The sequence below is a fragment of the Ananas comosus genome, linkage group 4 (genome assembly GCF_001540865.1).
Source record: "Ananas comosus cultivar F153 linkage group 4, ASM154086v1, whole genome shotgun sequence".
NCBI classification, from domain to species: Eukaryota; Viridiplantae; Streptophyta; class Magnoliopsida; order Poales; family Bromeliaceae; genus Ananas; species Ananas comosus.
This window is the reverse complement of record NC_033624.1, coordinates 13,292,523-13,314,523: the sequence shown is the minus strand read 5'-3', so window position 1 is coordinate 13,314,523 and position 22,001 is coordinate 13,292,523. Positions and strand designations below refer to the sequence as shown.

Genomic DNA, 22,001 nt, shown 5'->3' with positions numbered 1-22,001 from the left:
TATACATAATTCAAATAAGAGTAATACTACAGTACACTTATACATAGAATATAAATTTTAGGAAAAACTTCAAAAACTCCCCTTGTGGTTTCACTCTCTATCACTTTAGTGCCCTGTGGTTTAAAGTGTATCAAGTTAGTACCCTACGGTTTTGCACTTTTTCACTTTAGTACTTTGTGGTTTAAAGCGTATCAATTTAGTACCCTGTGGTTTCGCATTTTCTCACTTAGTACCCTGTGATTTCGCACTTTCTCACTTTAGTACTCTGTGGTTTAAAAACCACAGGGTACTAACTTGATATAAAAATAAAACCATAGGATACTAACTTGATACAAAAATAAAACCAAAGAGTACTAATTTGATACACTTTAAACCACAGGATACTAAAGTGAGAAAGTGCGATGCCCCAGGGTATTAACTTGATGAGCAATGCTACGGGTACACCCTAAAGTCGGGTGTATATTTTACACCCACTTAATCCTAAGGTCATTCTTGTCACATCAATTTTTTTAAATTTTACTAAAAACCAATTCGAATTTTATCAACCCTAGGATTGTGGATGTAAGATGTACACCTCTTTTTGAGGTGTACAATAAGTATTTTCGTAACTTGATACATTTTAAATCACAGGATACTAAAATAAAAATGTGCGAAACCACGGGGGGTTTTTAAAGTTTTCCCTAAATTTTATATTCTAAGCATTCAAAGGTTAATATATACTAACAAATCCTATTGAACTCATATTTTTTAGAAAAAAACAACTAAAGACCTAAAAAGAGTTTTTAAATTTTTAGGTTCGGGACGACGAAATTTATACTACACTATTCGGGATGCAACATGATAACTATTATGCCCATAAAAAACTAATATTTTTGCAGCAAGTATATATGCTACAAATAAAAGAATTAATCTTTCATATAAACTTTTGATTACAAACAAGCAATTTGACTTGGACTCTCATCATGGGAAATAAAAAAATAAAAAAAAACTACATAGACACTTGCAATAACAATTGCCAAATATTTGGTGACATTTTAAATCAAGGAGAAATATTACTATATCTATGTTTCTATTTCCTCTTCCCGAGCTTTGGATGGAGTTGCCACCTCTTTATCTACCACTAAACTGCTTGGTTCCTGTAGAGAGTGTAATCAATATATCTAGAAACTTCATCTATTAAAAAATAATATTTTGATATTAAAGTCAAAACATAATAATATATCATAATCCTACGTGAATTATGGCAGGGTCTGAAATAGATATCTGAACTTTTAAAAGTTTATGTATTACTATTCAATCTTTCAATATTTGTGAAACGAATAACTAAAATTTTTTCTTATATATAGAAAATAATAAACATAATAATAGGCTTGTTTGGTTTCTCTAAAAAATGTAAAAAAAAAAAAAAAAGATTCAATTTTTTTTTTTTTTCCGTTTAAGTAACTAAACAGTCCCTAAAGAGAACTTTTAGAAGTCCCATTATCTATTTCTAAACTACTATAAAATCAGGCTGCAAGATCAAAAGGATTTTGGATTATCTTTTTCGACACTTGCCTGTGGCTCTGCATCTCGTTTCCTCCTCTCTTCTTCTCGGGCTCGCAGAGATTGAACTGAGCAGGACCTCTGTTTAATTAATTTTAAGCAACACATTTTCATTAACAATTTGAAAGCAACAACTGGAACTAAAATAATCAAAAAGTACAGTAACAAAATCCGGGGCGTATGATGTGAAAAAAAAAAAAAAACAAAAAAAAACAAAAAAGGGGAATGGGTTGCTCACCATGCAAGAGGATCTCAACTCCGCGAGGCCGATGAGGCGGCGCAGCTCCGACTCGAGGCGGCGCTGCTCCTCCGCCCTCCGCTCCATGGCGCGGATCGCCGCCGCCATCGTGGCGTCCCGCGCCGTCAGCGCCTCCTCCGTCCGCTCCCGCTCCGCCCGCAGCCGCTCCCGCCGCCTCCGCGCCGCCTCCAGCTCCTCCGCCAGCGACGCCTCCCTCCGGTTCTCCTTGCCCGCATCGACCCCGGCAAAGATCGGCTTCGGCTTTGGGAGGGTTTCGGGCTGGGGAATTGAGTTGAGATTCTTCGGTTGGAGGGGTTTTCGGTGAGATCGGGGCCGGGATCGTGGGGTTTTGGGTGTGGCCGGGGAATCCATTGTAGAGAGAATATTGAGACACAGAGAGGGGGAAAGGGGGCGTAAGATAAGATAAATAGTTGTGGGGGGTGGGGGAGGTGTTTGTGTGTTGGTATTTGAATTTGAAAGGGGGAAGCGGTAACGGCTATGAGCTGATGATTGTGACTTGTGAGTGGCGTGTGGGCCAGGAATTTGAAACCAGGTCGGGACCGGGCCTGAAAATGTCTCCCTGCTTTAGACATGTTTGTCTCATCAATGATGAAATTCAAGTCGACATAAATTTTGAGATAAATTAGAGTTTAGATAAAAAATATATATATTTCTCTATTTGTTCGTATGATTATGAAAGTACAAATTTTTTTATTCTGCTATTTATCTGATAGAAAATGAACATCATACAAACTAAATGTGTGAGAGATGAATTATTATTTTATTTTATTTTTATTTTTATTTTTATTTTTTATTTTTTTGAGAGATAGGTAGCACGCTACCCGCTTTGTTTATTTTATTTAGAAATAAACTTAGCTGAAAATGTGAATCAACTAGAATTCGAACTTGGGTCTCGGGTACCAACCATCAAACCTTTTTATTTTTGTTCATAATTACTTTATCTTAGGATTGGCTAAAGTCACTTGTGGCAATGTCAGTTTCAATCGAAGGCGAAGTAACAGCGAGCTTATTATGTCCAAACACCACTCCCTCCCTCTCTACTTTCACCATCTGTTGCTGTTTGGGCTTGGTTTGGTAATTGTTAGGTCTGCAGAATCTATTTGATCTGACTTTTAGAATATCTTTTAATATTCTTTACTTAATCAGATTTCGAAAAGGGCCTTCTCTAGATATAATTTTAAATACAAAATGCTCGAGGCCCCCCACAAATGATTCTTCACATGTTGTTGTTGATACATTACCGAATTCATGCAACATTTTAAACAACACAATCAAAGTTCTCCGCATTATAAAATGTCAACCTACTTACAACACGTACGGAAAATATTGTGGGAGCGCTGGAGCAGTATTCTCTTAAGTTAATTTTATTTTTCTCGACCAATAAAAAGGAAGAACAGCTGAAGCATCCCACATATGAGAAAGAAGGGGAGTAACATACCAATCTAAAAATTCCTGACAAGAGCATCATAATCATGTAGAAAATTACACCAAGAAACCAAGTAAATATTTACAGTTCCTATACAACAAATCAGTACAATAAAATTACTTCCTATATCCTCCTCATTGTACAATCTTCAAAAGAAAAAAAGGGAAGGGGGAGAGAGAGAGAGAGAGAGAGGAGACAGGGATAGAGGCAACATACATAGCCCCCCCCTTTATTATCCACCCCTATAACTCAATTAAATTGCGAGCATAGAAATGTTCCCATGAATGAATCTCCTAGGACTTAGTTACGAGTTATAACGGCCCTCCATTAATCTCCGCTCAGCTGCTAGACCAGCAGCAACAGAGGGAGCTAAATGCCTCAAGCTTTCGGCTTGATCATCATCCTCCTCTACACCTAATTCACCAGGCACTGTCAAAGGAAATAGAGACTCGACATCTTTAAGTGTCAAAAGCGGCTCATCTTTGAGCTTCTTAACTTTCGGGCTCATTATGGAGCATGCACTCCTGCTCCTGTTTAACTTGTAGATACTCTCCTCGATGCTATCCTTCACCTGTAATGAAGAGTAAACAGATTATGTAGGTGAGAAAGATAAAGAGTAGAGTGAGATGAAGAAGAAGCTACATTCATACGATGAATCGGTGTATAAATGTTTTCTTGCCCTGTCCAACTCTATGGATCCGGCTTATGGCTTGTGCTTCCGCTGCAGGGTTGAGCAATGGCTCCACTAAAATGACATGCTGTGCTTCCAAAAGATTGAGACCATTTGCTCCATGCTGGATTAGCATCAACAGGACTTGAATGGACTTCTCAGTGGAAGGCATTCTTTTTGTTTTGCCACCTTCAGCAACACTTGTGTCTCCTTTGAATTGGGCAAGCGCCACTTGTGATTTCCTGTTAGTCAAGTTACTATTTTTGCTTAGACGATATGTTAAGGTAACATACACATTCAATTCTTTTGAAGAGTACAGAAAATAGCACTATCCCGGTGAACTACGATCCAGGTAGGGCATATTTAAAGGAGAGCCTTCTTTGTACCGTGCACATTAGTCATTTCATGTGCCAGGATGCTTAGGTGGGATCAAGAGAATTTTAGTTATTTCAGGTGAAAAGTACGGCAAACGAAAATTATTATTAATAGGCAGCATGCGCTATATGGCATAAATGATTGGAATTTGACCTAAGTCTAGAACTTTACCATAGCACTGGATAACTTCACCATAGCACTAGATAACGGCCCATTGTAATAAGAATGATGTGAAACTTATAAAAGTTGTATAATCTATACCATAAAAGTTGTATAGTCTATACCTGCCTCCTTTCATCCGGACAAACACAACACCATTAGCAACCAAAGCATGCTCCAACAAACCAAGGACATCGTTCCAGCTGGAGAAGACGAGAATTTTGGCCTCTTGATCAGTTGATATTATCCACAAGATTCTTCTGGTGACAGCTTCAATCTTGGCAAGGAAGAAAGAAAAAATGATGAAATTAGTATATTCAACTTCGTTAAATACAGTCATTTTTTTGGCAAGTAGAGGGTGTAAACGTAAGAAATTAAGTTCACATTCAAGTATGATACAAAGTATGTATTCATAAATAGGAATAATTTACTGGGGTTAAGGTAATTATCTCTTACTTCAGATAAGTGCATAGCGGTAAAATAAAAGGTTCAAGAGCTTGAACAAATTCCTGTTGTGGATACACAAACATGGAAGGGAAAATATTAAAGGGAACGGGACAACACCTTTGTACCATAGGATCCTTTTATTACAATAGAACCTTCTGAAACATTTTCAGTTTGGTGAGAATTTAATGATGTGGGTGAAGTTTCCTTATTTTTTTTCTCAACCACATACGCAATATTCTCAAAATCTGTACGTTGACGACATGAAGGACACATAATCCATTTCTGGCCATACTTTCCAGAATGTCCTATAGCCCGTTCAGACATTTGAAGACAACCTGCAAAAATCCATATTATGGTTAGCGAAAAAAAGAAATTAGACAAATTTTTAAGTAACAGCAAAACGAACCTAACAGAATTCATGTAACCACCCATGTTACTTGTCTCTGAAGCTAAGGAGCACATCTAATGAAGGAAAAAGTATGAAACAAAGAAACTAAACCGCACAGAAAAATGATTCCTAGGTAAAGACTAATTCATAACAAAGATAGTAGATCATCTATATCGAAAATAATAGCAGCATTTTTCATAAATTGAAATCACAGTAGCCACATTTTATTCTTTCTTTCCAAAAAAGTAAAAAAGAGAAGTAACATTAATGCACAATTTACATATACAAAGCATGTGTCTCAATTGTGCGCGGGCCTTAGGGATTCACCAAACTGATATCACATGGTGTTCATAAGACTGAAGTTAAGACATTCTTTCCAGCTTGTAGTTTATTAGGCATGAAGAGAAACCATAAGAACAAAAGTCTAAAGTCCTAAAATTACAAGAATACTTACACTTGCAACATAAGGAATGGCCACATTGAAACATCATTTTCTGCTCATAGTATCTCTCTTGACAAATAGGGCAAGGTTCATCATCAATCTTATTCGCAGTTTCTTCCACAGAAACTGAAAAAGTCTGCAAATCAGCATTATCCTGAGCCTTGAAGAAGGAATTAATGCACTGATTCTGTGTTTTCTGATTGGAAAGCACCAATCCCTTACAGAAAAACGATAAAACCATATTCAGTAATCTCTCAAGAAGGTAACAGACAGAATGGTTCACAGTAAAAAAAAGACCCAAAAAAATAGTCAAAAAAGCAATAAACTAGGTATGAATATGTACGCAGAGTCTATCAGGGAAAAGAACATGTGCAGGAAAGTAAATTCACCTTTAAGTAGCGAAGCTGACCCTTTATACGCGCCATCGAGGATGAGGATGAAAATTTGTCACTCGATAACTGCATGCTTGTTGGAATTAACTCTTCTCTAGTAAGGATATTAATGGCGCTAGGCTCATCCTCTGTCTCCTTAAGGCGCAATCGCGAGGTAGACATTTTAATCTCATCATGAGCACGCAAAAACTGAGCTTGAGCAATTGATAAGAACCTTGCCTGAGAGTATTCCTTGCGCATAGCCTAAATACGATTAAAAGAAAACATATTACCTAATAAATAAACCAAGCACATCTAGGGAAGTCAAGGCACAAGTAAATTTTGAATAACAGAATAAGCACCATATAACGGCAAGATTGAGAAACAAATGAAGACCATAGTTGAGACTCCAAGTCTCCAAGTTTTTAAGATTAACATTTTACCCAGGCAGAGGATTTAAATTATATTTTCTTTTATTGCGTTTTGTATGTGACTCACATCAATGATCAACAGCGGAATTATCATTCTATACAGGGCACATTCCAACATGATGTTGGCCATAAAATTAAAATAAGCTTTTAACCATGACATGGATCATTCATTTTTTGTTATAAAAGTTGTGTCAGAGCTTTGAACCAAGAATCCCACACAACCCACAGCCAAAGCCTCAACGGGAAACAAAACAAGAAATAGGCTATAAGATACAAGACAATATGGGTAAATCTTGTTGGGACAACAAATGGTGTACCTCAAATAGAACTAAGTGCTTTTTAGCACACTCTATGCCCTGTCGTCCTAAGATTGACTTCGAATGACTTTTGATGACCCTAAGGATAGTCTCAACTGCAGAAGGATGCCTGTAGACCTGCATTCCACAATAATAAATAAGATTAGAAAAAGATGATTCCTCAATGCAATCAATTAGTGCAAACATTTCAAAGCTTGAAATTGAGACGAGGAACTTGCTCTAATACCAATGGATCAAAAGGACAGTTTTGCTATATGTAGACACTTATCTGCATCTTGGAAGTGAGATTACAACATTGAGTGCCTAATCGTTAAAAAAGAAGCATTTACTTGATTCAATCTTGAAGATGCTTGGAATGATTGAATAGTTTTCTTAAGAATTTAACAATAGATAGTAGGTACAACACCTCACACAGTCTAATTATCTAATTTTCTTTTCTCAGGATTTACCTGCTGATTAGTAATTTTTGGTGGAGTCTTAAGGTGCAATATATCATTAATTGCAGCATTCATTGATTTATGTAAGTAACTATGAAGTATTAAGAACCACTTCTTCATAAATTAGCTAAGTGCACTGAAGTCCAATTCAGTCCTGATGTTTATTGACTATTTGAGCTCACTTGCATCATCCAGTCCACAATGAAACTTACTAGTTAATTGTTATTCACATTTGGCAACATCTTGCACATCACTCCTAACCTGTCCTTTAAATACTCCATAAATAACCACTATTATATAATACTTAAAATTCTAAAATTGCATTCTGTCCTAAACTATGTACTATTAGCCGACATTTCACCATGGTATTTGAACTTCCAAAATCAGAGGACAAAACAACAGGCAAATATTGATACAAAAAGTACGGAAAAGATGACTGATGAGAGTATAACCATAAAAGAGAATTACATAGAAACTAAAGAGTTACCTGTATGTTTTCTCTAGCGAACCGTTGTTTACCTTTTTCATCATGACTGTCAGACTCAACTGAGGTCATCCTATTACGGAAGAAAAGATTGAATTCATATTTCCTCTTTTGCAAATCTACTGCTTCCTCCACTGATGCAATTACATCATCATCATGCGATTTTTTTACAAGAAATAGCCTGGCCTCGTAGACCTGGAAAATCAAATATATAAGCCAACTAGTTAAACATAGTACTAGCGACATGGGAAAATATTGTGCAACCAACCTGGAAGAGTATATCTAATTCACACTGGATGCACAAAGAACCATTCCCATCGTAGCAGTTTGGACAGTATCTTTGCCGTTCAATATCCTCATCCTTTGGGTTCTCCACTGTTTGATCAATTTCCAAGATTCGATCTATCAAAATTTTCCTAGAATCTTGCAAAGATTCTAGACCACTAAGGATATTGTACTTTAAAACACTTATACTACGAGTCCTGCACAGAAAGCAAAATAAGATCTAAGATAAATAAATCAATTAATTTATAAATAGTCAGTTTATTCCACCTACTCTGTCCAGTCTTTTAAAAGGATGAGGTGCAAAATGGCAAAAACGGGCTCCTAGAGCCTAGGATCGAGGCATACTTGCAAGTCCATGCCTCAAGAAGATGAGGCAAATATTCACAGATTTTAAAGAGAACAAAAATACTTTTGGAAAAACCTATAGCAGTTTGGTTGTGGCATAATCACACTCTTAAAATAAATAACTACAATAATCATTTACAAATAAGCATATTCTGAAAGAAAAGAGATAGAATTAGCATATGTAAATACTAAATATTGTAGCAAATTTACAAAATACAATCCAACAAAGAAACGTAAGGAGGTTTAAGAGGTAAATTACGCTACCCATAGAAAAGAAAAGAAAAGAAAAGAAAGGCATCACATGAATAGAAATTCTACAGAAAAGACCAAAGACCTATCATGAGATGTGTGCCTGAGGCACGCACCTTAGACATGGTGCTACACCTCGGGGCACAGAGGCTTGTGCCTCGCATCTAAGGCTCTACCTCAAGATCAGCTTTCAACCCATCATAAAGCATCACCAATAAAGGAACTGAATAAACATAAGATGCATAAGAAGCAGGTAATATTCTGCAATAAAAAAATTGGCTGGCTAGGGTGGTCAAAGAATAAGATATTAACTTTTGGACCTTTTTACTCAGTTCAATTCTAAAGTCAAATTAGAATCATAATAGAGAAAAGATGACCTACGAATAGCATATAAGGGACAGCCTATTTTTCCATCTTCCCACACTAACTTGGCATCTACCTAGTTTTTCTGTATCACAGTGAGAACGGCTTTCTCCAAAGTGGATTAAGCAAGTGTTCTTCGAATGACGACAGACTTTGCAACAATGGCGAATAGCCAATGATGTGCTGAGGCAACTACTGTGCTGACAGACTATCAACACATGTTGCTCATTGGCAAATTTTAGCCTTCTCCGTCAAACCGTAATGCAAAGAGGAAGTCTCCTTTGCTTCAATTTGCTCCAAATTCACGTAAACTACATTTCACTCTACCTTAGAACTATGATTTTGCAGCATGAGCAGTCACCATGTTATTGTCTCCATATTATTACAGTCCCATTGTTGGACCAAGATTACACCTATGACTTGAATGATAAAATATATAAGAATAGCTCTAAAACCACAGGCAACAATCCAGGACCTCAGGAAAAATAGCCAGCAAAAGAAAGACTAATTAAACATAAAAAAGGAATAGTACATACCTTAAAAATACTTTCTTCTGTCCAAAGCGATTGGAACTCCTAGAGAACGATTCATCAATCTTTCTGATTAGTTCCTCTGACAAATCCTTATTCCGTTCAATAGAGTCAAGGGCTTGCAACCACCATGTCATGCTTTCTTTTTCCAGCTCCTTGGAGAGAATGGAAACCTACAGAGTGAAACTAAGTAAGAGATAATGCAAAGAAGTCATAAAAAAAAAACAACTAACGGCAATGCATACTGAAATAACTAGAACAAGCTGATATTCAATATTGACTGGACAAAATGCCTATTGAATATAAATATTGAAAACACTATTCTCTGACAGCTTAAGCTTTTGGAGAATAACGGTTGTTTCATTTAAATTAACATGGCATCAGAGTATCAGGTCCTCAATTCAAATCCCGCAAGACTTCTAACATTATTAATTTCCTCCCATTTAATTCAAGTCCATACCTAGAGCCTATTAAAATATCTCAAGCACAGATGTGAGGGGGACTGTTGGATATAAATATTGAAAACACTTTTCTCTAATAGCTTAACTTTTGGAAAACAACGGTTATTTCATTTAGTTTAACAATGCCCTTAGAATAATACTCTCAAATCACAAGAAAACTTTTACTGAAATCTGAAAATGCCAAACGGTGCTTAGCAACCCTCTTTTTTTCTAAGAGAAAAAGCTGGAAAAACCCTCATATATGAACTATCATATAATTGAAAAACCAACAAAATTCATTTGCTTCTAATTTTTCTTCATGAGATAACTGATGATACAATAAATAAAAACACATTATAAAGAAGAGAAGGAGACTCCCTCCTAATGCCAATGCTGTTTCAACTATCCTATGACCAATGGTAGCAAGGACTTATAAGACAAAGGGCTAGCTGGAGCCACATTTCCAGTTAATTAGAAAGGATAGCACAAATGTCATCAAGAAGACGTAAAACCAAAGATTTAAGTGCCCATCGGTACGGGCCGTATCCACTGTGCCGTATCGTGCCAAGAAGATATCAACACGATACAACACTCGTGCCAATGACATAGCTCAAAACCTTATTTTCTTTAAATTAGCAAATCGTTTTCTCAATAAAGTTTAAAAAAATTTATAAAGATATATAATAAGCAATTAAAATATTTTGTTGCTAAAGAAAATAAATATTTCATGCCATTATATGTCGGCACACATGTATTTTTTGTGATTAGCACACATCAGCATTGCTCGGCACGTACCGTGCCGACAAGTTTTCGGCATGACCTGTGCCATGGCAGTTAAATCCTTGCGTAAAACTTCATTTCTTTTAAATACTTCAAGGGAAAACATGACATAATAGTGTCTGACTTCCACCCTTGCTTGGAAAAGCAGAGCATAATAAAGATGAAGCACTTAACCAAAACAAAAAAAGATAAATGACCAGAATGAGCACCTGTGAACTCGAAGCTTTAAACTCCTGCTGTGCCAAAGATAACTTCACAGAGAACACAGACAAATATTTTTGAATTATAATTTCACAGGTGTTTCTCATGCAACCATCAGCATAACATTTGGATGAGGTCTGACACTTAGACTCAACTGGTACACTTTTCTTGCAATTATCGCCTACTGTTTTTGTTTCTTTACACTGCTCAATAGACATATTATCTGCCTTTGAGACAACTTTGCTACCCTCACTGCTTTTTCTTCTCTTCACATAATACTGATCAAACCGGCCTACACCAGCTGCCTCTCTTTTCTTAGGCTTATTATCTTCAAGATTACATTTTTCCGAATGCTGACACTTTTGCGAAAACTCAGAACCACTCCGAAGAACCTCAGTCAAATTGTGGTGAATGTGAAGGTTCAACAAAGGGTCTAAACGGAAATCATCGGAATGTTCATCAGCTAAAGTCAGCGCCTCTTTATACAAAGATATAGCACTTTTATTGTCATGCTCAATTATTGCTATTGCTGCTAGACCATTCAATGCAACAACAATCTTTCTAAGTTCTTCTTCTCCTTCAATTTTTGCTTTGCCAATAAGAACCTACTAACATCAAAAATTTGAGATATTAGCGCATGACCATGAAAATTCATCACTTTACATGACCTTGTACTTACAAAAATGCCCCTCTTTCAAAAAACTTCTTCAAAGCAAAACCAACTCCCCCAACACAATATACAAAAAACAGGTGAAAATGTATAAAGCATATCTTAACAATAAGTCATTTGCAAATAGGTACCTGAAATTCTAAATTTTGCATTTAATACCAAACCTCTATGAAAGAATCACTTAAATACCTTTGCTATCACCAACAGCTCCAAAAATTAGTACTTGCACCAAGTGCATTTGTACATTCAACATCACACTGCAATCTGCCCTCTATTTTATCTCATACTTCAATCTATACCATTCACCTCACAGCAAACTTCATGTAAAATTTGAATGGTTCAATTGAAAATATGAGACAGAATGCCGCGCAGATGTATGATAAAGGTGTGAATGCACCGGGTGTAGCACTAATTTCTGCAGGTACTTGATATAATTAGCAGGTAATAATATGAGAATTTCATAAAGTTTAGGTATTGATGAAATGCAAACAATGAAAGTTCAAATATCCATTTGCAAAAATGCCTAAAGTTCAGGGAAGTTACCTAAATTATCCACTCCCCACCCCCTGACAAACATCCTCCCCCCCCTCCCCCCCCTGGGGAAAAAAAGAAAACACCCGAAGACCCCAAGATAAATAAATCAATCAGATGACCCTCAATCTAAGGACATGGGTATTCTTGTAATAAACTGCACTTTCGAGGGTATATATGAAGTAGGCACATAAATATAAATAATCAATATAAAGAAAATTAGACGCACATGATTTTAGTAGTTAACCTACATCTAAAATCTCTTCCATAGTCAAAGGAGAATTTTGCAAGGAGCAAAGCCCCGAGCTGCCAACTTGAGGATGACAGCATGCCTGGCGAAGCTTTAAGAGAGGAATGAGAAGCTTTTCAACATCAGAATTGGAGAGGAAAACATTGCATGAAGCATCAGTTCCTGGGACAACAAACAAATGTTAGATCAAAAGTCAACTTCCTTCGGCTTGAAAGGTGTAAATATCATATCATAAATACCAAATGGAGATCTGCTCCCACTTGATTCAAGTTTCAGCTTTTTTATAATTTGATGTGCATGATTTACACAAGTCGCATGTTGCTTCTCGTAAAAATGTTCTTCAATTGGTGAGAAGGTAAGCCATGAAAGACATTCCTCTTGTGGTGGCAATTGCAGCTCTTCTGACACATGAACTTTTGATGAACGCCACATAATTTGTCTAAAAAAGTTGTGGATGAATTTCATAGCGACAATATCCCTTCTCTGCCATAAAATTCATGAAAAAAATGAGTATTGTATGCCCTTTTGAAAAAGGAAATAATTATCTAAAGAAAAATCTAAAGATATAACACTGCACACTTAGCTGTTGGACTTAAAAACATGTATTCATCAACAATTCATCTCATCGACTATGCAGAAATTTAAAGTGATTAGGAGCAGCAGCAGTTGTATGTTGCACCGACATGGATGTGGGATACAAATTTGACACAACATAGATACAGCAAAAGTCAGAAAAATTATAGGATACAATAAATGGGGATACAATTATAAAAAAATTATTAGTCAAATATCTTAAAGATAATTTTGATAATTACATAAAATAAAGCATATAGTCGAGTTATGTTCATGAAGAAACAAAACTAGTCAGATCAACATTAATATAGAGTTTTTTCAACCATGAATATGTGATGGAAGTCATCCAAATGCATAAGTGAGAGCGTAAATAATAAGTTTTTGGATCCGCGCCATTTCAAATCCCAAATTTCTAACAAGAGAACTGCACACCGTGTCCCTCAAGTATCCCTAGCCCTCAAGTACCTCTCGCATGTCCAGGTGTTTTTATAATTTTTATCAGCTGAGTAGGTATTCGATATGTATCTATTACAAACACAGCAACTAAAAAACGTACTTGTGCATCATAGCTCCACAATTCCCTATATACACCATGAATAATCTGAAAATATGAGGTTATTTTTGTTTATGGAACAATATATTTTCTTTAGTGGTAACTACTTGGACTGATCTTTTAAGCTTATGTGAGTAATAGTGGGGAAACTGGTTTCAAGAGATGGGGGAAGGCTATCATGTGGATGTAACAGAAAAAAAAACATAATACGCCTTCCAATCCACATAAAGATCAGAGTTATTTCCAGACTTTGAAGTCAGACTTGATTATGCAGGACTTATTTCCCTCTGCAAGAGGAATCGAGTGGGATTTCTTGCGATCAAAAGATATTACTGGAAATCAGTCGTTCTAACCGCCCAAAGTCAACCTAACTAGAGACACCAGAGGCATGGTTCTAGAACCGTTATCTTGAATGGGTGCCAACAACAGTTCAAGATGCTACCACTGAAATGCCAGTGTTTGGCTTGTAATAGGGGGAGTAACAATAAAAGAAGGCTATCAAAGTAGTGTAATTCAAGGCCACAACTATTCAAAGGATAGGGCAGCCCATCACAATAGTTGGCTTGCCCAATTCCACGTAGGAATTTATAAGTCTTTATAGTGTTTGCTTGGGTAACAGGGATATTTGCTATTGTCCTGATACTATTCCCCACCACCCATGTCCCCACAACAAAAAACAGCGAAAAAAAAGAACCTGAAGAATACACGATATGTGTCATTAAACAAAACTAAACCATCATACCTCATATGGATCTTTGATAACTTCGACCCACCATTTATAAATATCAAAGGGGCTTGCCCTAAGGAAACGCAATAAACCATACAGGTCATCGAGCCTACGTTGGATAGGAGTTCCTGTGATACACCACCGGTGCTGAGCATGTAACCGCATTGCCATCTCTGTAGCAGAACCTTTGTTGCCTTCCACCATCTGGGCCTCATCCAAACATAGCCTCCACCAGTTTACCCTTGTCACCACTGTAGGAACAACAGGGTACCTATATGTGCAAAGCAACAGTAACAACTCAATCTCATGGGGGAATAGAAATATGAATTAAATGAGTGAAACTGAAACGCGTTTTAGAGTCTCATTTAGCGGATCTCCAAATAGCAATATAATCTAATTAATTAAAAAAACTAAATAATAATATATGGTGCTTCAAGATAATCAAACAACTGAATTTTCTAAGTTGAATAATTTATTCAATTACCTTACCATGCAGGGCCTGTTTGGTAACCATGATTTGATTGGACATGATAAAACAAGAGAACAATGCTAGAAGAAAGGGAGGTGTTTATAGTGGATCCAATGGGATTCGATTAAATCCTATCTCGTTCAATCCCAACCTCTTTGGTGAGATTCAATTCTCCCATCCTAACTCGAAGACTCCGAGTCACCAAAAGCTCCCTCTCCCCCAACATAATTTTCTTGCCTCATCCTTTACAGTCCAATCCTAGGAGCCAAAGCCCATATTGCTATCTAAAGAATCCATGAAAAATCTTGGACAAAGTTAAATCATAAAAACTACACCTTGAAGGATTATAAAATATATCACCTTAAGAAGCAAAGCAAGTGAAAATGAACTATATGTTGCTGCAACTGCCTAAGGGAATGCTAAAGACTTCAAATTTATAGAAAGTCACAGTTTAACTTAAAAAGCAAAATTAAAGGAGCAAAAATGACTATTGGTATTCTACCTTTTCTGGAATCTCAAAAAGTGGCGATCACCACCATGTCTATCAAAATCATGTGATAGGTCTTCTTTTAGCACATCATAAGTGGTCAAGACAATGTCAGCAGTGGCAAAATCAGCCATATCAATCTTCTGATTAGTTGAAGAGTCCAAATTCCTTGCACCTTCATATATGCAAACTTTTAGGGATCCGGGCCTCGTATGACTAAGAATAATAAATTTGAATCAGTCATTTCAACCAGATAAAAGAAAAGGGAAGTCAATAAACACTTACTGCAGAGCATACTGTAAAAGAAAACGAGACAATATAGCTAAGATCGAAATGATAACAACCAAGATGTATAACACTGGAACTCTTTGGAGGGAAGGAGAACTACTATATATATGAATATATCACATGACAACACCAGAGAAAACATAGAACAGTAACAAAAGTAAAGTACAACTTAATGGAAAATTCCAAATAGTAATGGATATTTATCAGAACACATTAAGACGCAACTGAATGCACCACTCCTCCTATTCTACCAGGCCTTGCAGCTTGTTATGCCAACTTTCAGTTCTTGAATTTCATCATTGATTCAAACTCTACTAAAACCGCTAGGCCTATCATATTGAATATAAGAGAAATTTAAGCAAGCTTCCACATCATTAAAACAAAAGAAGGTTCTAAAACTTTTCTAACCATGATATCTGATGATGCAAAACAGGCGTCAAATAACAGTAGAAGCATTGTTAAAAATGCAATATGATATGGCAGCCTTTACCGCACTACGTTAGAAACCAGTTAGGAACCCAAGGAACTAGAATTCATAAACAAAACTTTTAGCAATTTCAAAATCTTTGAACTCACTCAAAAGACCGTACCGAATGATTTCAGACTGCCATTGCACCAATATGGGTGTCGGGCAAACAATGAGAGTTGCACCAGTATATATGTTAATCTTCGCAGCTTCAACAAGCTCAGAACACAGCGTGCATATATATTTTTCATCATTCTCCATTATCTGACTCTTGTTGTTCTTTTTTCTAGAATTTTTTGACTTATTGGATGAATTTTTCTTACTCTTTTTCTCCAAGTCGGTTAAATTCTCACTCTCTTTCGTGACATCAGCTTCAGTGGAAACCAAAGGTTTCTTCGGCGTGTAACCAACACAATCCGCATGCTGCCAAGCATCACAAAGATCACATTGTACCCAGAGGCCTTTATATTTGGAACTCTCGCTTGCAGCACCACAAATACATTCAACACGTTCCATTTTCCGCCTTTTTATCAGATTCCCCAACTTTTCAGGATTGTCAGAGAGAAAATCTTCATCTGAAGGAGGTTTACGATGAGCAAAGATGCAAGCTAGTAGCTCAACAGTTTTCCCCAAGCCCATTTCATCTGCAAATTGTAAATTAGAGACAATAGAGAAAATTTAGAGAAACAGCAGTGCCAAGCTAGAATATACATGTAACTTCCATCAATATAATGCACAAGACAACCGCACACCTGCAAGAATCCCACCAGAAACATATGATGAAGAGAATTCCGGATGCAATGAAACATTTCCACTGAAAGAAACACAGTCAATATTGGAACCAAAAAAAGTAAAAAGATTGTAAAGAGTCTTAAGAAACATAGAGAAAAAAGGACAAACACCCTATGAAACATCTTTAAAAAGATGGGGAAATAATGAGTTTGACTAAATGGATGAAAAACGAACAAAACTGCTTAGAACCACAATAGAGGATAGAGAAAGATATCTAGGTCGAGACGCTGATGGAATCAACTATACTTTAGAAAACTCATAAGATAGGAGAATGAACTATACTCGACAAACTCATCACTACGGCCCTGTTTGGCCAGTATAGCCTTTGCACAAATGTTGTTCTAGTAGAGTTATTAAAGAAGCACTACAGGTTATTCATTATAACATTCTAAGAAGCATCTCACTACAGTATAAGCAGAAACTTCAAATTGAAGTTTCAACTCAATTTTCTTCCTTTAATGAAGGCAGACTAATTACCACTTATCCTGCTTTCGGGCCCAAAAGTTCATTTTAGGCTCCTGGCTAGAGAAAAACCTGTAGACTTTTCAATAGTCAGACTTCTGTACGCTTCAGCTTTCTATAGTACGTTTGCTCTCCTAAAGACCAAACAGCACTACACCCCTTTTTCTATCCATGTATAAGCTAATAGAACAGTCTATGCTAAGAACACATTTAAGCAATTTTTCATTAGACACCTCAACCCTAAACCCTAAACACATTTAACAATTTCCCATTAGACTCCTTAGTCTTAGTTTTAATGATAGCTAGAGGATTCCATTACCTATAAAAGGATATGCGAATAGATATTTCATGAAATATGTAATCAAACTTGCCTTAAGGCCAAAGATAAGATGATAGCTACCTTAGGAAACACCATATGTGTAATAAAGCATATGTCCAAGACAAGAATCTAAATGCCATGACACAAGGTCATGCGGAGAATTTGCAGGCATGGTACAACATGGTACATATCATGCCGTACCGATGTGTGCCAGTCACAAAAGTATCTGTGTGCCAACATACTATGACATGAAATATATATTTTCATTGGCGTCAATGTATTGTAATTACTTATTATATATCTTTCTCAAATCTTTTGCACTTTATTGAGAGAACTATTTACTATCTAAGAAAAGAGGATGTTGAGTCGTGCCATCGGCGTGGAAGTCATATCATGTCGATATCTTGTCAACACAATACGCCATAGGCATGGCCTGTGCCGATGAGCACTGAAAACTAATGATTTAAGTGTCGTGTCATGGAGTCATGCCGAAAACTTGCCAGCACAGTGCAAGCCTAGTGCCGATACATGCCAATCACAAAAAATATATGTGTGCCAACACATAATGGTATGAAATATTAATGTTCTTTTGCAACAATATATTCTAATTGTTTATTATGTATATTTATTAATCTTTTGAATTTTATAGAGAAAATTACTTACAAATTTAATGAAAAGAGAGTTTTGAATTATGCCATCGACACATGCTGACATCTTGTTGGCACAATATGGCACAGTCAAGGTTTAAAGTGCCGTGGCACGGGGGCGTGCCGCTACGTCCTTGGCACGGTACGGCACGGGCACGCTTGCGTGCCGACATGTGGCACGCTTGCGTGCCGACAGATACGCACGACCTCCTACTGGCACGCTTTGGCACGAATTTATTTAACTTTTTTTGGTTCCAGTAAGCTTTTATAATGTTATTTTGAAAGATTTAGGCAAGTTATTATTAATTTTTGCTATGTATAGCTTATTATACTCATCAATTAACATGCATGTAAGCATTTTGTATATAAAGTACAACTATACCTGACGTAGAATATAAATTAAAATTCTTTTGTTTTTATTTTTTTTTATTTGAAAAGTACAACTATACTTGCTGTAACAATTGAAAATTCTTTTGTTTTTAATTTTTTTATAATTTAAAAAATTATAACAGATAAAATGATAGAAAATTTTATTTTTTCTAAAAACGTTTCAAAATCTNTGCCGCGGCACATGGCCGCATGCCGCTTTGTCTCGAGCGGCACGCGGCTTGTGCCGCGGCACCCAGGGGGGGTCCGAGACCCCCCCTGTACCGTGCCCCCTTCTTGGGGGCACGGTACGGCACGCCCCGTGCCGTACGGCACGGGGCGGCACCTTCAACCTTGGGCACAGTAGATAAGGCTCGTGCCTATAGACACTTAAATCCTTGCTTAAAACCTTGGTCTAAGACAAGTATTGCCAATGCTTGCTTTAGTTAGAGAACTAGAGTAGTCTACATCATCTCTTTCTTCGTAATTTTCGGGCAAACTACATAGGAATTATTGGCACTTCAGATTCCAAGTAATTATTGCCTAATCATAATCTGTATCCAGTCATTGAAACAGATTTTTTAACGGTCAAGATAGCTGTTTGTTTGGTGAGTCCACAAGAGGGAGAAAATCCAACCAATGTAACATGAATAGAGGCAAAGCAAGGCCAATTAGAAGGCAGAGACCTTTAGGAAAGATTTTGCCTGAATAGCAAATCAACAAGAACCACATTAATACCAAATTAGGCTGAGTTGAGTTGTGTATTTGCCATTTTCCTCTATCTCTATCAGATCATATATCACTTTTGAATTTCCCATTTCTAGATTCTAAAGTCTAAACGCTTGTTAAATATATCTTATCCACCAGTTCTTTCCTTTGATCTTAAACAGCTGATGGAGCACATAAAATTTCATGCCAGATCTGTTAGCTAGCTTTTCCTATAGGCCTCTTCACATATTACAATTCAAGCCATTTTCATATTAGCAGCACAAAGGAGAAAGTAAGCATTTGTCCCACCAACCTTTTGACTAATGTACTTCCACTTTCTTATCTAAAAATTGCAATCTAACAAGACACTCAGAAAAGTAAATACCATACGATCTTACTTGAATGGGTTATAGAACATTGTAGAATTTTTCTGAAGAAAATCAACTGGCACGCAGTATGGAGCTGATAGCTGACTCTTTATTTTCTGCATTGAAGTCTGTGTCGCTCCCTTCTCTCGTTGAACCATCCAATATGCTGCACGGCGCTGATATGGCCTAAGATCAGGCAGCAAGTCGGGAAGTTCATCTTCCAACTTTGGCTCCTCCCTATAAGCAAAAAATAAAAGTCATACCAAAACCTAAACAAGCAGTCTATTTACAAAAAGAAGCATGAAATGTTTCCAGAGGAATTATTTAGGATACTTGCATCATTAATGTCAATAGCTAACTATCAAATAGTATTGCATTAAAATAGCATCTAGTACCAAGTTCAAAGGATTTCTTTTAAAAAAATTGTGAGCAGGTAACATACAAAAATAGTAACATTATTTTGCTGAAGCCATTCTAGTTGAACCAATATGCGAGAAAATGCAAAGAAAATGGTCATAAGAATCTCGGAAACTTACTTTGAAGGCTTAACTGCTTCATAGAAACCAGCAACATCAAACTCAGTATCATTCTTTGCATCAAAACCAGCAGCCCCATAATGTAGTGCTTCATCTCCTTCTATCCCATATATAACTTCTGAGGTTGTGACTTCAGGACGAAGCCATGAGATGAGACTCATCATACTCTTCCTCCACGGTTGTCGCATGGTCTCTAGAAGCGATTCGCATGCCTCAAAAGCACTCTTCAGAATTTCTACTCTAACCTTAAAGGACGGAATGTCCGCCAAACCTCCAACATCAAGAACGATCCTTAGTGTCAAGAACTTCAGACTAACCAAGTGAGCAAGGCCTGAGACACTCTCATCTGGGCCATCAAAGGTTCCAGAGACTACTACAGAACTTTTCTCATTGCTATCCGAGGTGTTACCCTCTTGCATAAGATATTCAAGAAAGATGTTATCGGACGATATTGTAGGCCATTGACCTAATACAAAGCTACCTTCATCGACATCATGAAGGGAGAGCCGAATAGAATATTCAGATTGAGAGAAGCTTTCCTCTAGTGATCTATAATCAATAACACCATCCAAAAATCTCACATCATTTAGAATGACCTCTGCTATGTCAAGATGCTCATTGGAAGCACAACTGCAACTATCTACATCAATAACTTTTTTTGAGTCCTTCGAATCCTTAGATTCCTGGCTCTTAATCTCATCACCCGTGGTTGAATCATCGCCCTTTTCCGGATTAGTGCTTTCACTTATAATGCCTCCCGCTCGAATTGGGCGGGATTTCTTTCGGCCCATTTACCAAAAACAAAGAATTACATGCAAAAGATCGGTCGAAACCCCTCAAATCAAACGACCTATACCTGTAAATTAACATCAAATAAATTTATAACCAAAAAAGAGAGAACCTAAACCTCACAACAGACACACACATGATCTCCTGCAATGGCCGTAAGAATCAGTACCTACTTCATTGGCGTACAAAGAAAAGGGAAATTACAGCCACAATTCTTGATTTTTGAACAACAAAGAGAGCAATTTAGGGTTTTAAAAACGCGAATTTCGATCCAGACGCCAAAAATCCGTTCTTTGAAGACACTGGTATCGAAATCAACAAATTCATACATCATTCGAATCCAATTTCGATGAAGAACACGAAAGAACCAAGCATCAAGCACATACCTACGAAGAGAATTCTCGGAGTTGGATTCCAATGAGAGAGAGAGAGAGAGAGAGAGAGAGAGAAGGGGTTTCTCTCCGAACTGGTTTTGAAAACCGGAGGGGTCGGGGAGAGGTTTTAGGATTTATATACCGTCACGCGGGGGCAGGTCGGGTAAATTTTGCACCAAGACGAGGGCATTTCGGTCACATAAGAAAATTTGACACGTGGCGAGATATGGTGGCGCGTAATTGTACGAGTTGCGGCTCGGACCAATAGCCGAACCCATTGGACGAACGCGCGCACTAGGCTCGGTTGGGGTTGAAACCTTTNAAAAAAAATCATCTATTTAGATTGAGAAATGTGGGTCTCACAATTAATGTTGTTGTTGAATATCCAACTAAAAATTTAACACATTACCAGTTTATCATCTATATTTACTTAATTTGAAAAAGTTAAAAGACCATTGAGACTAAGGAGTCTTTTTTAAAGAGAAATATTAGTTGAGTGTAAACAATCCTTTTAAATTTTCGTATTAAAGAAAATTAATATGATAAGAAAAAGTATAAAATTTTACTCATTTTCAAATGTACAAGCAGCATAGCTCATTGGAGAATATCCAATAGGATAGGGAGTCACACCGTACAAATTAATTTTTTTCTAAATTATTATTTTCTCAAATAAAATTTTGATTTC

General features: G+C 36.8%; 2 protein-coding genes across 3 annotated transcripts; both read right to left on the bottom strand.

Annotated features, from left to right (window-relative positions):
* LOC109709626 (high mobility group B protein 6-like) lies at positions 900-2,208 on the bottom strand. The gene is made up of 3 exons (XM_020231932.1): positions 1,781-2,208; positions 1,555-1,623; positions 900-1,136 (listed from the first exon to the last, which is right to left on the bottom strand). Exons 1-3 carry the CDS (start codon positions 2,150-2,152, stop codon positions 1,062-1,064), a joined length of 516 nt encoding a protein of 171 aa, XP_020087521.1. The 5' UTR covers positions 2,153-2,208; the 3' UTR covers positions 900-1,061.
* Positions 3,237-21,414, bottom strand: LOC109708642 (E3 ubiquitin-protein ligase SHPRH). Of its 2 annotated transcripts, none has more exons than XM_020230449.1 (20): positions 21,329-21,414; positions 20,154-21,009; positions 19,648-19,854; positions 16,708-16,769; positions 16,080-16,599; positions 15,217-15,417; positions 14,261-14,516; positions 12,632-12,875; positions 12,394-12,554; positions 10,950-11,546; positions 9,527-9,693; positions 8,017-8,230; positions 7,752-7,943; positions 6,828-6,944; positions 6,098-6,343; positions 5,721-5,925; positions 4,996-5,213; positions 4,557-4,708; positions 3,878-4,139; positions 3,237-3,798 (listed from the first exon to the last, which is right to left on the bottom strand). In XM_020230449.1, exons 2-20 carry the CDS (start codon positions 20,942-20,944, stop codon positions 3,532-3,534), a joined length of 5,079 nt encoding a protein of 1,692 aa, XP_020086038.1. In that variant the 5' UTR covers positions 20,945-21,009; positions 21,329-21,414; the 3' UTR covers positions 3,237-3,531. The 2 variants fall into 2 exon arrangements, with proteins under 2 accessions (XP_020086038.1, XP_020086039.1); XM_020230450.1 differs by having other exon boundaries at positions 3,656-3,798; positions 3,870-4,139.